General features: G+C 39.0%; 1 protein-coding gene across 1 annotated transcript in view; it reads right to left on the reverse strand.

Moving 5' to 3' along the window:
• Nucleotides 1-8,445, reverse strand: part of DCHS2 (dachsous cadherin-related 2) — a 193,307-nt gene extending 184,862 nt beyond the window's left edge. The window contains exon 1 of the mRNA XM_045552629.1: nt 8,411-8,445. Within this exon, the coding sequence (XP_045408585.1) occupies nt 8,411-8,445 (35 nt within the window). The remainder of the gene's footprint in view (nt 1-8,410) is intronic.
• Nucleotides 8,446-18,511: the final 10,066 nt, after the last annotated feature.

Below are 18,511 nucleotides of genomic sequence, written 5' to 3' on the forward strand. Positions count from 1 at the left end.
TTTTCTTCATTTGTTTATTAGATTACCACAATCTCAACCCTCTTCATGCACTTTAAGCACTGTTTTATCCTAGCACCTAGAACAATACCTAGCATATAGCATTCATTAACTATGTGTTGGACGGGTGGTTGATTGAACCTGTGAGTAGATGGATGGATGATGAGTCCGTTAAAGCAAAAATTTGAAGCCTTAACTAAAAATGAATTGACCATGAGATCCTCATTGTGATGAATTCTATCTTCACAATCTTACTCATTTTGATATTCTATGGGGCTTTTGTAAACTGTATCATTAAATGTTTACTTGAGTCTAAGAATAAAGGAAAAGAAGCATCTTTTTCTGCATCTTTCACTGATACATTGTTTATAAACAGTGATTTAGTTTAGAAACAATGAAAAATCAAGAACTTCAAACATCTATTTTCCCATTAATTCTTAGGTTTTATAATTCAAGCGTGTACAATTCAAGGTCTCCTGCTCATTCCATAGTACCCTTCATTGAATGCCCTGAGCAGCATTGTAGAATTAAGAATTCATTTCGGTAAAATAAAAGAATTAAGAGCATTTCTCAAATATGTGAAAAATAATTTTAGAAAATACAGGAGCCAGCAGCCTGCAAGAAATAAGTCAAGGACTGACCCTTTTGAGGAAAGTATCATAGTGTAACTGGCAAGAGTTTTCGCTTTGAAGCTGGACAGCCCTGATTCTGCTCTACAATTTGGGCCAAGTTATTTAGATATTAAACCTTAGTTTCCTCCTCTCTAAATTAAGAATGATACATTTAGTTTACAGAGATATTATGAGCCTTAAGTCAGACAATATATGTGGATTGGCACATAGAAAGCTTTTAGTAAGTACCATTTATCTTACCCTCTGTTATTTGTGTGATGAAATCTTTTAGGGGTAAATTGTTTTGAGATTCTCAGTAGTATCAAACTCTGACTTCTTAACCCCCATAATGTGTGAAGAAGGAAGATGTAAAATCCCAACTATCATAAACAGAAACTAAAACTATCTTTGGACAAAAAGTCTCAGGGGCGACATTCACCTGGTGTTATATGGTTTAAATAATACAGGAAGAACATCTTCACTAACATTTTCTCCCAGATGATAGACAATCCTCAGCTTTGTAGTAGTTAACTTAAAAGTATAAATAATTACTAAGTGCTCACAGCAGAGTTCAAAGCACCTCACGTCAACCTTTTAGGGAAGGAATTATAATTATCATCCCCATATTACAGATGAGGAAACTGAGGTTCAGGAGCATCACCAAGTGATGTCATCAAAGTCACACAGGTAGTAAGTGGTGGTATTGGAATCTGAATCCAGTTATGCTCCAGTGTCCATGGTCTTCACTGGTCATTTACTGTCTTCGTGATTTTCTTTAATCAGATTGTCTTCTTCTAAATCCTCAGTGAATCAGTACTGTGACAGAGTTTTGGACAGACCTGGAGGAACTGCAGAAACAGGACTTGGATAGCATGCTCGTGGGGATGGGGAGGAGACACAGGAGAACTGACACAAGGAAGTGACTACTTGGGAGTGCAACAAAAAGAAGCCAACTCTGTATTTAGAAATGGTGCTTAAAGGCAAATGAGGAGGATGTGAAATATGGAGGGTTTCTTCCCATCTTCTCCTCCACAGGGAAGGGCCTCTGAGGGTTAGGAGGGTGGCTGACAGCAGGGGGTCCCCATACCATGTTGACTCATATGTCATGTTTCTGAAAAGGTTTGAACCAAAGAGTATTTGGAGCTTGTCATGTTTATATTTGATGTGTCCAGTTGGCTGGGATATGGTGCCCAGTAGTGCAGTTAAACACTAGTCTAGATGTTGCTGTGAAGGTACTTTGTAAATGTGATTTACATCTACGATCTACAGACTTTGAGTGAAGGGGATAGCCCTCTGTAATGCGGGTGGCCTCATCCAATCAGTCAAAGGCCTTAAGGGCAAAAACTGAGGGTTCCTGCAGAAGAAGGAATTCTGCCCCAAGACTTTAACATAGAAATCCTGCCTGAATTTCTAGCCTGCTAACTTGCCCTACTGATACTGGACTTGCCAGTTCCCACAATCATGTGAGCCAATTACTTTAAGTAAATATATAAATAATTATATATTATATCATATATAAATATAATAGATATAATTGGTTGTATTTCTGTAGAGAATGCTAATATAAAGCTTTATAGAAGAGGAGATAATTAAGTATTTAATATTGTAGTTTGCATTTAATATCTACATATATTTTGTGTTCTTAAATTCTTAAAATTGAAGGGGCAGGGATCCTGCAGCTTTGGGGCCACATGTGACCTTCTGGCTCCTTAAATGCAGCCTTTTGACTGTATCCAAATTTTACAGAACAAATCCTTTTGTTAAAAGGGGTGCAGCAGAGAAAGATGAAGCTTTTCTTGCCTCCTTTGGTGCTTACAAAAGAATAATCTTGAAGTCAGAAGGCTGCAGATTCCCTACACACCCCTCACAGAGTATGAAATCAAATTTTATATAGTATTAATCTCTGTTTTGGGCATTGACACGTAGTTACTTCCTCTGATTTTTTGGGAAGATGAAGAAAAACTGGTCAATAATTTCTTTACACCAACATTTGGTTGAAAGGCACTCTAACATGCTCATAATTAAGTAGGTTTATACATACTATATTTAATCATATTTTCAAATCCAGTAGAAGCTGGAATGTAAGAATTACATAAACTGAAGTTGCCCCTACTTTTGAATATTGTAGTATAAGTAGGTTTGAGATAGAACCCTTAGCTAAAATAACTCCTGCCTAATTTCCCCCAGGTGCCCTTCTCCCTGCTAACTTGCTTATTCTTTCCAATAATTGGTAAGGCAGACCAACTTTCCACCACTCCCCCTCCAGGCTCAGGATGGCCTACAAAGGCCAATCAAACCTGCTCAACCATATAGCCTCCAAGAGTTGGCTTTCCTAACTCTGTCTTTGGCACACGCCCCATCTTGCTTTTCCTAAAAGCTTTTCTGTAGATGAAATAATCCTAGCCCCTCATTTCCCCAATGCTTTAATCATTTTGGTTCTGTTCTCTGAACTCTTTCCAATTTTCCTGTATATTGTATAAGATGTGGAAACCAAAACCACATACTATTTTCTAACAAGGTCTATGCATTGCCAAACCTAAGGAGGCTGACTTACTTCTTCAATCAGAAATCAAAGCCAAGTCCAACAGGTTCTTAACAAGTGGATGTCGGAACAGGTGTCACACCCCCAATTCAATAAAGCAACCCCTTCTGAGTAGATAATTATTCAGTGTGGAAGGGTAATCTACTTGCCTTCACACAAAGGAATTTTTAGAGTATTCATGTATTTATATAAGACAGCATGAAAGATGTAGCTAGTGAAGAAGATAAATAGCATTTGATCTGGCCCATGTTTTTCTAGGTGCTATTGTTCTTTGTGCAAAGTTAAAGAAGCTGATCTGTTTCCTGGGACAAAGCAAAGTTCACTGTGATATATATACATAATATATGTTATAATAATTCCAGGCAAGAGAAAGCAAAGGAAATACCCAGGACCCTGCCAATCCCACAAATATTCAGTGAGAAAAACACCTGGATTTTCCCCAAGCCACAGCTGTTTAGTTGGAAAATGCCTGGATCCCATTGAATCAAGGCAGTCAGGGAAAGAGCCACATCCGGCCCAGTGTGTCTACTTCGTATGACACGCACACATGAATCCTATTTGATCAAGACACAGTTATTTTGGAAATAAATAGATCCTGCTGGATTCAAGCACAGTTTATGATTAGTATATACAGATGGAGATGTAGTGGGTGCAGATACCATCTCTGAGAAACTCCTTCAATACACAGACGTTTGGTAAGAAAACTTAGGTCACAGGTTTTTGGCTACGTCAATATCTCGGTTATTTCTCTCCTGGAACATATGTAGGTCTGGCAGCCCAGCTCTTTGATTAAGTTTGCCTGAATCACCAGGAACTGAGTGGTTCCACACTGATTCTTTACATCCAGAAAGGTGTAGATGTAAAAAGAAATGCAAAATTGAATAAGTCAATCTTGTTTTCCTTTAGTACAATCAACAACATAGTAGCATATACACCATAGGAATGTTCCAAGCCTTTCTGAACACATGTGAATTAGGAAAAAAACCTTTATCTCTGTAGTCACAATGAACACTTTCTATAGACTCCCATCTTTTCTTTTCTTTTTTTTTTTTGACATAAACTACTTTTGTGCGTAATAATTTTCCCTACATTTTCCATATCATTTTTCAGCAATCCATGATAAAACGTACCACTGTTGGCCCTGAAACTAACTGAAAATTAGGCAGATATTTCCATGAATTGAATAATCATTGTATTTAAGATTGACCTATTTTATAAGTAGTGAATCAGTGCTTAATCCTTTTAAAGAAGTTTTTAGATTGCAACCTGTGCTTTGAGAAATCACAGACTTCAAGGTTGCGGGCTCTAGAATCCTGAGGCCTTCCACCCAATGACTCGCCTCAGAAATCAGAATCTCCGTCCCTGGAGAGGTTATGGTGGAAACAGCACGAATTCAGGTGCTTCTCAGCTTTCCTCTGCTGACTGCCAATTCCTTATTTCTCATAAGTATTATATTTGTATCTCCGAGCAAAAGAAAAAGAGGGAGAAAGAGAGACAGAGAGAGAGAGAGAAATAGAGGAATGACATTACAGAAGCTTTTGGCTAGCAAGATGCATTCAATTAAGACACCATAATCTTTCAGGCAAGCAAGCCTAAATCCCATGGTCAGTGATGTCCATTCTGACCACTGCACACCGAGTGTTTTAGCCATCAAGCTCAACGCCGGGGCATCTGCTGTAAGTAACATTACTGCATTTGCAGGAGCTTCTCTTCAAACACAGCTTCCTGTGTCTGCAAATGTACATATTTTTTTCGTCTGCCTTCCTGGGCTTTTATCTTCGACCATTTACTTTATTTATAAATGTAGCTTCCACATTTTTGCTGTGTGATTTATCTTCAAAATCTTTTTTGAGGGCCTCCAGCCTCTCTTCTTATGCATTTTTATCCCCAGTTCACCTGCTTCACCTGTGGGCTTTATTCACTGTTCTTCCTTCTTTTAAGCTGTGGTCTCTTATCCAGGCATAACGTGAAAGGCTAAAAATAACAGCCATAAAAAATGCAGTTTAGAAGAGATGCTTTAAAGACCCAAATGATAAAGCCCTTCAGGGGGCACAGATGAATGTTAAATGCTGGGAAGCAACCAGCAGCAATCAGAGAAGCAATCGTTCATTTTCGATCAAGTGCTTTGTGCAGCCCAAGAGTAAAAAGGCAGAGCTGTACATGGTTGCAGAGAGTGGCCACAGCTGCCAATCCTCGAATGTTGCAGGTGCCCAGAGTGAATGATTCCAGTAACTCAGCCCTTCCTCTGCAAGAACGTCATGAGCAGCAAAGCCATATTCACAAATCAAGGGAGTCTGAGGCTTATTTGGGAACTCATTCTCCCTCACTTCTAGACACCCATCCTCATGATCCCCTGGGGTGGGCAGAATAATATCCAGCCCCCCACCAAGATGTCTATGTCATAAACTCTTGAACCTGGGAGTCCGTCACAAACCTGGCAAAAGGGACTTTGCAGATGTGATTGAGTTAAGGAACGGGAGATGGGGAGAGTGTCTGGGAAGGCCCAGTGTAATGACAAGGAGTCTTTGGTGTGAAAGAGAGAGGCAGGAGAGTCAGAGTCAGAGAAGGAGATGGGACAACAGAACCACAGGTCAAAGCAAATGAGCCATGAGCCAGAATCAAGGCAGCCCCTCAAAGCCAGCCAAGGCTAGGAAATGCATCCGCCCCCAGAGCTTCCAAAAGAAACACAGCCCAGTGAGACCCGTGTGGGACTCCTAACCTACACAACTGTGAGATAACAAATTTGTGTTGTTTTAAGCCACTAAGTTTGTGATAACTTTTTACAGCAGCCATAGGAAACTAATACACTCCCTGGCCAAGCCAAAGCCAGTTTTTCCTCTTTCCTTATTCTCTGAAGTGAATACCCGTGTTTCCAGTGCCACCATTCTCTCTCAGACATTTAAGTTCTCGTTGAAAGAGAAGGCAGAAATTATCACAGCATTAGTGTCACTTCCAGCCAAAGATATCTCAAGGAATCAGTTCTGGCTGGGAATTTGAGCAGATTCATTTCGGAGAAACGGTTTCTTACAATGTCAATATGAAAATGCTCTTTGATTTATCCAAAGTTTTATCTTTGTAAAAATGTTTTTTAGAAAAATATCCCCAACAAAATAGCGCTTCTGTTTAAAAGGCTAAAGAAATATATGCAAATAATATGCAAATAATCACAATATACAACTGTGATTGTTAAAACTTTAACTAGATGTTGATTGGAGTAATATTGAGACATAGCCACAATTTATTGAAAGAAAAGAATAGACTTTGGGAATGAGAGTTAAGGATACAAAGCTTGCTTTAAAAGCAAAGTGCTTGACCCAACAGCCAGAAAATGGGGTTGTGGTTATATTGTGGAGAGATATAAATCCTGACTGTGGAAACAAATTTAAGTGTTATATAATGGACCATGAAATCTACTCAATGGGGGTCATGGGCTCAAGAGGTAGGGCACCTGCTAATGCGCACACAAAGAATCTGTTTCTTTTCATCTTCTTATACTCAAAATGAAACGCAGTGGTTACTAAAGTTTCCTGACCCACCGTAAGTAATATATTTTATATCATAGACCACACATGTGCCATGCACACACACACACACACACAGTAACTGAAACAATAGTTTCATGACACCCTACTCACCCTTCCAATGTGAGATGTTTTCTGATATTTCCTAAGTTCTGTTATTTTTCATTGTTTTTTTTTTTAAAATGCTGGCTAGGATCCACTAAGTGGTCATGTAACACAGCTTCAGTAGTATTATTTATCACTGAAGTAGGTATTTTCTTCCCATTTTAGTAGTAACAGTTTATTCCTTATTACCTAGTAACTTCAAATGAAATGATAGCTTGGAACTGAATATCTTTAAGGTCTTTTCCAACTCTAGAATTTTATAGTTTTTCCTAGGGAGGAACGTTATTTTATCTAACGTTTCTTTTTTTAATAGAATGAAGCAATGACTAACAACTTGGAAATTTCCCTCCAGCAAGTTTGTTTAATAACAAATGGTTTTTCTAAGATAATTTTTATTCCATTTTGCTCTTTGTGATTAATTCTAAACTTCAAATGTGTCTTTTTAATCAAAATCAGGAATTATTGAAAGTGTTGTCATACCTTTTTTGTCACATTGGCCTTGGGGTTTATGAATTTTGGTTTCGGGAATTGGGGAACCAGAGTCACTCCTAAGGGATAAAGCATTTTGAGTCACTTCCAGAGGTTGTTTTGATTTATGCTCCTAGTCAATATCACCTTGAAAATCACCTCTGCTTCTCTTCGCTAATATTGCTCAAGGCAGGTGAAGCCTAGTGTCCTGAGACTCACAGAAAAACTGCCTACATTCACTTTGCTTTCAACAATTATGCTCCACAACGCAATTCTCAGATTCCTGCCTATAAAATAAGAGTGACACTAAACTCTCAGGGCTGAAGAATAGCTAATAAACTATGCTAACCCTTCAGAGATGCAAAACAATAGCAATCACTCATCAGTTTGCTGAGAGGTGACAGATTCCAATTTCCTATTTTCCAGAGACACTCTCCTCATTACCAGGCAAAACCGGACCAGTTAACTTGCCCAAGAGCTATAGCTTGCTGTGGTGATCTCATCGGTCTGTGTCCCTGACAGAACGCACGCAGGTGGTGCGGAGAGCAGCGAGCTGACACATGGAGATGGATTGCCTAAATCGGCTGATCTGCCAGGACAACTAATTTTCCTTCTATTTTGAGAAGAGCAATTATTTTAAACTGCCATATATCAAAATGACTTCGTTCTTGCCACTAAATATGTAACAAGTCAATAAACTATAATGTAAATGAGTGCCTCCTGCTACTTTGATTTAAAAAAATTAATGATTAAAAAAATGAAAAAGGATAAGCAGAGCCCATGCTGTTTCATTCGGTGTTGGGGCAAGATCACAATACAAGGCTTTACAGTATGAAGCTGGTATGTGTAACTCACACTATTTTGGAGTCTTTTGATTATATCACAGAACTACTTTGTAACTTTGCTTTTACATCCCATCACATTCTGTTGAAAATGTTTGTTTTGTGTGAAAGGACATGTTGTCTTAGGAAACATAATAGATTGAAAAAGAAGGATGCTGGAAAGTAGATGTTGGATACAAGAGAGCAGCTGGGAGGATAGGAAGAAATCTTTTGCCTATGTCAAGTATTTGCGTGAAGCCAGCAAGCAATACAACAGAAAATACCAGCCTTGAGTCCAGAAAAAACTCACGTGCCCACCCTGTCCACACTAGAACATAGACTCACTCAATGTTCAAATACTCCTTATAGCGGAAGTGCATTCGGAATTCCAAATGAGGATTTTGAAGGGAAATTTTAACATCTATATTTAAATTTAGGAGCCCTGAAGGGAAATAAGGTGTTGATTTATGACGCTGAGAGAAATTTTGAACAGCTGGAATATTAAGATCACGTTGTCAGAGGGTGTTTTCATTGCCAATTTGTACTAAAGTGCAAGAACCTTCGAGAGCCATGATTTGGACTCATAAGATCTTAGAGGCCCCAATCTAGTTAATTTTAGAAAGTGTTATACCCAATCCTTGGATTATTTGATTAATAGACCTGTTAAAGATATAGCAGTTAAAGATAGATACCAAAGGTAGTTAATTTTTATTAAATTTTACAGTTTTTTCTTTAGAGATCACTATTTTATTTTTTTATGATGAGTGATTTTTTAAAATAAAAGACATTTTAAAAGAATAATTAAAAAAAAGAATGCCTGAAAATCCCTTTATTAATTCTAGAAATCCTTGCTATCAAACTATAAATCTGTTTCCAAGGCAAACTATCCAAATGCACATAAGTTCCCTCTTGTGGGCTAAGCTTGCAACAGAGGCATAACACAATAAGAGTAATGTCTCAGGGTAGACAAAGACACAATTATCTTTTATATTTTGGGGGTAAATAAATTACTACATGGTAAATTATCTTAATCTTTTTTCTTGAAATTTGGATAAAAATTGTTTTTCCTCACTTTTTGCTGAGGGCTTCTAAACATACTAAATCCATTCCTGATCTTTAAACCAACATCAAGATAAGCAGTTCAAATCCTTTAATTCTGTTTTATTATTTTGAGGTTTTTACCTAACATTACTCTGTATGAACAAAGAAGTTGCCTGGCCTTTAGCGGGATCCAGTCATCTCTCTACAGAGGCAGAAGATGATTTGGGGGATGTTAGAAACCACATGGGACAGTGAAAGTCAAACTTCTCCAGTTGGGATTTCAGAAAGAAACCATCCAGACCTATCAAGTGTATGTATTAGGAATTCAAGGAAGCATCTGGTAGGACAAGGTCCCCGCCCTGGAAGAACTCATAATCTAGTAAGGAAGTAGATAACAACAACAACAACAACAAAAGATTACATTACAAGATAAATAATGTGGAAAAAAAGTCTTATGTAACTCAGAGGGCAGCTTTACTTTCACTCAGATCCAATCTGGCTAGCAGAGCTCATCACTTCAACCATCTCTTAGCAGCAGACCTAAGAAAAGGCCTTGGCACCTGGTCCTGCTGAGGCATCATCCCCTTCCAGAGGCTCCCCATTCCCCACATCCTTTTGGACTAATCAAACACCTTTTTCCTTTTATTTGGCCTTCCCTGAGATGCTGACTGCTCCAGTAGGTCACCCTTCTTTCCCTCTGCATCACATCACTGCTGTTTGTTTCCTTTTGTAGCACTTATCACTTTCTGAAATTACTAAGAATACCTCTGTTGAGTTACCTGTTTATTATCTGCCTTCCCTCTAAAATGTAAGACGCTTGTGAATTTCATTCACTTCTACTAGTCTGTATCTTACTAGTCTTTATCTTACTTGGCCTCTCTGCTGCATTAGACAAGGTTGATCATCCTTCCTTTAAATGCTTCCCCTGTGGCTCACACAAAACCATTCTCTCTTGGTTTTCTTTCCCCAGACCTGCTAAATCAAAATCTCCATAGATAGGACCCAAATGTGTATTTTTTTTAAAGGATCCTGGGTAATTCTGATGCACAGGTGGAGTCAACAACCTCTTCCCCTGGATTTCTTCTCTTCTCATTTTCTTGTTCAACTTAGATAGTGACTGTCCAAATGAAAGCGAGGGAAAGGACTAAAAAACTTGCCTTAAAACTGCCTTTGCATGGCAAACACATCTCTTTTACTTGGATTACATGTTTCCAGATCACTACAAATAGAAAATTTTAATCAAAATGCCCATATACACAATTTACATAAAAGCAATTGTTGCACTACCTCACTCCCATGACTTTAGCTCCTACCTAGATCCTGAAAATGCCCACATCTATGACTTTAAGATCACACTCTCTGTTTCTCCCTCAAATGTTAATTCCTCATTCTCATTTGATGACTAATCTTCTCCAACTGGTATTTTACAGGCCCCAGGCACCTCAACCCCTATAGACCACTCTCTCCCCTAAACTTATTTTCTTTCACTGAGTACTATTGACTATACTTTCAACTATGATTTAAATTTCTTCTCCATCTTTCTGCCATTTCTTGAATCTAGATAATTAGGTCTTGTTCAAACCATTAGGATTGCTCCTTAACTAGCCAGCCTGCCTCCAATATCTAAATATGTTCTCTCCTCCCACTGTCAACATACAAAATATTGCCATAGGTACCTTTCCAAAGAAACAATCTGATTATTCCCACCACCACCCCACCTCCTGTTTCAAAACCTTCAGTGGTCCCCCCATCGAGGGCTAGTTTATCTCCCAAATAATAATCACCATGGTAATAACACTATTCTTCACGGCACTAATATTTTCTGAAACTCACATAAATCTTGAAGATATGCATCTCCTTAGTCCTGTATACAGTGCCCTTCCTTGTCTGACCCCAGCTTCATCACCCTCCTGTCCTCCCAAGGTCTTTACCAGCTCTAATCTTTTGCAAGTTTGAGAAAACATTACTAAACGGTAATCTTTCAAACACATTCAAAACCTAGCTAGGCACAGGCTCACCCCTGCAGAAATGCAAACTAATAAAATAAAGATAAAACCCACCCAGTTTATTTTTATTTGCTGTTTGGTTTTATTTCTTGTGTGAAGGTTCTTCTACAACATTTATTCTGGCTTCCTCTCCGCAATTCTGCCCAATTCTAAGTGAAAAGAGGACAGCGGCAAAGCTCAGAAACACTGCCATCTTGTGATCACAGAGGCAGGTAGAAAGCAAAGGGATCCTCTCTTGATAATTTTTTTTTTTTTTAAATAAACAGAGGAGTTAAGAACTGGATTCTCTCATCATTCCCTCTTCCCAGCCCTTAAATTTAACAACTACTTGATTAACACTGCAAACTCAAAATTATGAACCTCTTCTGTAGTGTCTCCACTTGCAGTGACTCTCCTTTGTAGAGTTCTATTGATTTCCCTCCAGCAGATTATTTAAAGACATTGATGGACACACTTATTTAAGCCATTATCATGTTCAGGTCCCTTATTACCCAGAGAACTTTTTAAAGCCTTTTATTTTAGGAGTTAATACGCACTCCAGACCATGGCTGTCATAGCTCTACGAGGACAGCAGTGAGTTGACGCTATTTGCCAATAGAAACCCGAAACAGGCATGTAAGAAGTCCTTAGCAACTATTTACTAAAAGAATTAATGAGTAAACAAATGGACAGCAGATGTAGTGATGACTTTAAAAATGGAAGAAAACAACATTTCTAATGTTTTTAAAGCAGTCATTTTATTTTGAAATGGCAAGCCTGTCTTGAACATTGACATACTCTAATCTTTGAACCCCAAAATCAGCAACATGTCAAACATGTTCTTTTTATGGTGGATTTGAAGAAAAAAAATTACGGAGGTGCAGAGAGGTGACGTGAGTGGCGCAGTGGCGTACCAGTAGGCTCAGACTATCTCAGGGCACTGCAAAGAGAAGCTAGGCAGGAAGTAAATGCAAGACATTTCCATTCACAAAATCCTCCTGATGCTGCTTTGAAAAAACCCAGCTTTGTCTGACTGTTCGTTTCTTGGACTCTATTTCTTAGCTATTATTTCACCACATTTACTGGCTTATTTTATTTTTTTTTTTAATCTCTTCTCAGAATGATTGTTTTCAAATGACTTAGTACTGGATTTCCCATAAGCAGCAGAGTAGCCACTGGAGACTTCTGTACACAGGTACAGACTAAGCTGCCTTGAAAACTCATTGGTCATTCTGAAGCTCATTTGTGTCATGTGACGTCAGAGAATTTATGCTTTATAAATAATTTGTTTTTCACAGAGTCAATAACTAATTACCAGTTCATGCTCCATAAATAAATCAATATTGGAAAGTAAGTCTGTGGATTCATCATGGAAACCATTGGCTGACTGATCAGACAGCAAAACTCAGGATTACTACTTGGCTTAGTTGCTCTCAACACTTCTTTTTTAAACTAGCCCACCCCATCATTATTATGATAAAGTATGAAAATGGAAAAAGCAAGGCAAATTAAAGGTGTGACATTGTTTTATTTATTTATTTATTTATTTATAGAGACAGGGTCTTGCTCTGTCACCCAGGCTGGAGTGCCGGGTGTGATCAGCGTTCACTGTAGCCTCTAAGTCCTGGGCTCCTAGCAAATGTTCTGGGCTTCTGGGTTGTTGACAAGGTAAAGCAGGTTCTGTGACACAGAACAGAATTCAGAAGTGTGGCCCTGAGCAGCCTCACTCTCACAGCAATAATCCGAAAACAAAAGTGTTTGCAGAGTGAAATCGTGGCCCCGATCCTCTCAGTGCCTCCTCCCGTTTGAGTGTTGAAACAAATTAGCATTTTCTCTGAATCACAATTTTTCTGTTTACTCTCCTTCAAGGACATTTACCATTTATAAAAACGAAGTGCTCAAGACAAAGGCACCTACTTTGGCCACAGTGAGGACTATGACCAGCCGAGTGGCAAATGCCAGAAGAAATTCGGGTCCTTCTTTACTTTTCACTCTGCCTATGTCCTGCATGTTTCAGTCCCACTTAGCCTAGTTGTGCTACTTCTAACTCGCTTGCATATCACAAAGCGATTCTGGCTGGCCCAGGAACTCCGGGATGGTCTATTCTTAATGAAACACCCCCAACTGGGGTGCAGTCAAACTTTGAGATTTTCACAACTACTGAGTCCTGGACAAAACACAAATATTTCTTGCTTGGTAGAGTTGAAAGCCAATATAAGCTGACAAGCAGTAGGAAACAAACAAGTTGGAGACTGCAAAGACAAAGAGGTGAAGACGGCTTAGCTCTGGGCAGTCAGGGATGCTCTATCCAGATGGGGGTTGCCTAGGGCCCAGTGCCTACGTGCCTTGATGTTTTTCCAAATCTGATCACAAGATGTTTGTCTGAAATGCTGATTTTCCACATTCAGCCATTTGCCATCAGGATAAAATTCCCAGCACAGCTTCTATACAACCTCAGGATAAAGCGTCAAGCCCTCAACCCTGCTGAGTGGTAAACCATGTAAGTAACCACCTTTGTTTTTAATACACAAGATACAGTAGTCTTTCTAATATTAACCTCAGCATAAATATTGACACTCAGATGCCATGGATATTTTCTAAAACTTCCAAAAAGCTTTCAATTTAAACAGAACCTAGAGGCTCCCAGGCCCCAGAACTCTGAAACTCAAATGACTAACCAACTTACCATTCTTTGTCTTCCCTAATTTTCACATTTCTTTGTGCTGGTAACTGGCCACCGCCCACATTCTCTATCAGGTGCAAACAGCAGACCAGACATGGTGGAGATAGCCAGCAGCTAATTAACATCATTCAGACAGAAGGGTTTTTATTTCCTGTCTACAAATGGAAAATTGCTCCCTGGAAGCAAATCTTTATATGGGCATATAGGAGATATTTTCTGGAGTCTGTAAAATGGATTTGACAATTGTAACTGTCTGCATTTAACAGTGTGTCTTAGCAATTGTGGGGCTGCTGCTCTGCCTTCAACATAGACACAAAAGCAGTTTAACTCCAGTGAAGTCCACTGGAGTGCCCACATTTTCCTGGTTTACCTGAAGAAAATCCAGCTGGAGAAATGCTGTAGGCCATGCGCAATGTCACAGTCATGCACAAAGCATATGCCAGGGGTTGTATGGTAGATGCCCCCATGTCACGCACCCCTCTCTCCCTAAAACTGCAGGAAAGGCACTTCATTCTCACACATCACATTCTTTTTGCACATTCATTCTCGCACTTACAAATCTCCCACAGGCAGACAGTTTGCAAAGACCATATGGATAGAGAGACATGTTGTCTTATTTTTTAAATTTTTTACAAAACCGTGATAGGCAGATTAATGATTTGATTTATACAATGAATTCTTGTCAAGGGGTGGGGCACATTTCTCAGATAATTATACTTTGGCTCCATTTCACATGAAAATACCCTTTGATTTTGAATATATTTATATATATATATATATATATATATATATATATATATACACACATATATTAATGTATTATCACATCCTGCCTTTTAAATGAAGTATGCTGAACTTAGACTACCCTCCATGAATCTACAATGTAAATTAAGAATATCACTGATTTTTCGATTCTCCAATGCCCCCGGGGCCTGCTTAGGGATATGAAGTTGTTTCTTGCTACACAAAACATCCCAGACTGAGTTTTTTAGGCTGTCTTTCTCTTTTAATTTTAACATACTTTGTTTCTTGGAGCCATTCTTGTTGCTTTCAATGTGTGGATTCCTGGTAGCCCCAACCCTTAATATATTCTAGATTAAGCGTTACTTGGCTGTGGCAGGTGATTATTTTATCCTTGCTAGCACACACGGTAAATAGCTCTAGGAACAAATTTCAATGACCCCTATATATTTTTTTATAATCCTCTCCCTTAACTACGTACCTGACCTTTTGAGTCATTTCCCAGATATAGTGGATTTTCCGCAAGACAAAGGAGCTGAAAGCAAATATCTTCTCCCATTCTGTAGGTTGTCTATTCACTCTAAGGACAGTTTCCTTGGCTGTGCAGAAGCTTTTTAATTTGATCAGATCCCATTTGTTTATTTTTGTTGCTGCTGTGATAAGCGAGGCAAATGCATTTCCTGTAACCAAAATGTTGGTACCCCCATAATATCCTGAATTTAAAAAAAAAAAAAGACAAAGGAGATGGGATTCTAAAAGTCCCCAGGGCAAATTTCCTGATGCCAATGCTCACCATCCTCCACAATGCGTCCCCAATGCTCATGGCTCCTTCTTGAAAAGCCCATGATCTCCCTTAGTTACAGAGATGGATTTGAAGCAGCTTCTCCCATTCTCCCAGCAAGACTTCTTTCATATTAAAAAAATTCCTTGCTTCCTTGGCAGTCCTCTTTGTCTCAATAATTGGATCTTTGTGCCAGGAGCAACTGAACCTAGGCTGACACCCCGTTGCTGTTTCATCAACAACAATACTAAGATATTTATGAATGTCCATATTTATGGCTATCCTGATAGTTCGTGATTTTACCCCTAGTATGTAGAAGAGTCTACTTTTGTGGTTAGAGAGCAAAACTTGGAGCTGTGAGTTCCGGTGACTTACAGGTCAGCTTACTTGTGGCCCTGTGTGACATCTTCTCAATGAGCAGGGTTCAAAACCTGCATGCAACAAAAATTTAAAAAAGCTACAGTCACACACTTCAAAAGTAGGTCTGCAAATGGCAAGGATTTAATACATCGTATTTATGATTTTATATCTACAATCATGAATGTTCAGTGGCAACTCAAATACCTTCAGGAGTCAGCAAACAAAATAACTGTGTGAATGAGTGGAGTTTAAGGTAGTAGGGAATAAATAGAACTAGCAGTTCATGGCCATCCTAATCATACAGATACCTTTAGAATTCTTGCTGGCACAGGCAAGCACATCTGCAAGTCAAATACAGCCCCTAGACCATTATAGTTTTAGTTTTTGTTCTATTTTCCTCACTTTTGAAAAAATATTAGGCCAATGTATAATAACTTCGGAAGATCAATTGAAGCATTCTTTTTCTTTGTAAATGTTCTGGTACAGTTTTATCATGGAAGCTACTTTCCTGTGAAAGTGTGAAAGAGTTCATAGTTAACACGAGATGGTGAAAATGCTTTGATAAATTTGTTAGTTCTCCTGTAGTATGGGGGATGTTCAGGACTCCCAGGGAAGAAGGAATGTGTGGTGTTCTGAACAAGGTCCCCTGGAGTCTGATTGCAGAGGGTCACATCACATGTCTTCTGGTTTCCAGCTGGACAGTCCTGGTCACGTTTCCTCTCTTCCCTAAGACTCAGTTTCCTCATCTGTAAAGGAGGATGGGAATAGTGCCTACTTCACAGAATCGATCGGAGGATTACGTGAGACAGACGAAGAAATATCTTACAACAGTGACGGGCAAATAATAAAAGCTCAGCATATGATAGTCTCACCATCACCTTTGTTATAGCACTATATTTGGCCTCATAAATGATGTATGTTCTTTATTTCTAGTGATTCCTAGTAGTTTCTAGTTGCCTTTGGGTTCTCTACCCAATGAATCAATGACATTCATTGTTCCCAGAAGGAGGAAGGGTGAGACCTAGAATGAAGACATCTATTAAAGTCCCAAATTAATTTTCGTACATCTATAACAGAAACAAAAAACTAGAAAGCAAGGTATTCATTTGCAGCAGGCTGGCCTTGTTAAGAGAGACTTGGATTTGTGTTTCCAAAGAGGCAGAGAATGGAGCATTAGAGGCATAGGGCTCATGCCGACAGGAAGAATGCACAGGAGTGTAAACACAATTTCCCCCCACAGGAAGAGAGGTAGGAATAGATGGGAGAGAGCAAAGACATTGAGACACCAATAAGAAGCCCACTCCCTGCCCCATGATATCCATCCCTCATCATCAGCACCTTGTGAAAGTTGATCATACAAATGGGGTCATTCTTGTCATACCCAACTAAAACAGAGTTGAGAAGCCAGGGGGAAAAAGCATTTGGGGCACAAAACATTGCTCCAAAAATGTATTTCTCTGCAAACCTGGCAGCTGAAACTGCTCATGGTACCCTGAAACCAGTTTTATCTAATGACTGCAGAAACGACAGGCTGCAATTCTCAGACTAGTTTTGCCCACCGCTGTCACTTACCAATCAGAGTTTGCCAGTTCCCCAAAACCTTAGTAGTGCCAGTGACATTTCTCAAAGAGCAATACATAATTTCTTCTTTATAGAGAACCTCTAACCTTTCTTTGTTCTTCAGAGAGCACACTTTCACTTATACTGAAGGCTGTGCCTCCCCAATCTGCAGATTTTTTTTTAATAGAAAATAAAACTCTCCCTTTTCCTCTGCAGATCTTATGATCTTTTGTTCACAATCCTAATCCCAGAAAGAGGCAGTATTGAAACCCCAAACATGTTTGGGTATCCAAAAGCCAGGGAGGCCTGTGCCCCAGTTTCTACGTGGAGCTCTAGGAAAAAACAGTTTCATTATGGACCCTGTGATAATATGAACCACAGTAAAGAAAAATAGCTACTTCTCAGAGCTCAGACACAGGAAGGATTTGTGTGGATGTACAGGTATGTGTGAAGGGGGAGAGCTCCAGAAATATTCTACTTACGTTTCAATCCTGACCTGACTGTATTTCAAACCAGAAGTGACCGAGTTTTGTTGAATTGGCAAGATTTTTTTCTACTACTAGGCAGAAATAGGGGCTTGAAAGGTGATTTGCATAAAAATAAAGAAAGTTACTGTTACCAAGTTTGGTACTTATCCCCGAGGCCAAATCAGTGAGAAGGAAGAATGAGGACAAGTGGTTTGAGGAAAAGGAAAGAGAAGTTTATTAATTTGCTGGCAAATGAGGAGTGTGGCAGAGTAGTGTCTAAAAAGACAGTCATACTGCCTTTCAGCAGAAATACAGAGCTTTTTAAAACGGGGTTGTCAGAAGTTAGACTCAGGTGTATGTGATCAGTTTCACATGTCCTGGCTCTTTGGGCTATTGTTTAAATCTAGTTGGTGATTTTGGTTAACCTTATTTCCAGTGAAGATGATCTTGTGACCTCTGGACAATTCTGTTGAGCCATCTCCTGTGGTTTAAGATATTGGCCCCTTTGATTACTGGCCGCAGGCAGGAATACAGGTTTTAATTCCTCAAAAGGGTGGGGTATTTTAAAGAGACAACTCAGAATACATTTTGCCCTTTTTCAGACCTTTACCTCTGTTACACTGCCAAATTGAGTCTTATGAATGTTTAAAATTCTTCACCTTTTATTAAGATTTATTAATTGATTTCCAGGAAGGTGGTTTTTGTTTCCTTCCCTTTTCTCTGCTCTGAATTGCTGGCTGCCAGCTCTAGTTATTAAGCAAACAAGATCATGAACCTGCAGCTTTTAGTCTCTTAACCAGTTCTATGCATCTGGTTTTCCTCTGCCAT

Source organism: Lemur catta, chromosome 5 (assembly GCF_020740605.2).
Source record: "Lemur catta isolate mLemCat1 chromosome 5, mLemCat1.pri, whole genome shotgun sequence".
NCBI classification, from domain to species: domain Eukaryota; kingdom Metazoa; phylum Chordata; class Mammalia; order Primates; family Lemuridae; genus Lemur; species Lemur catta.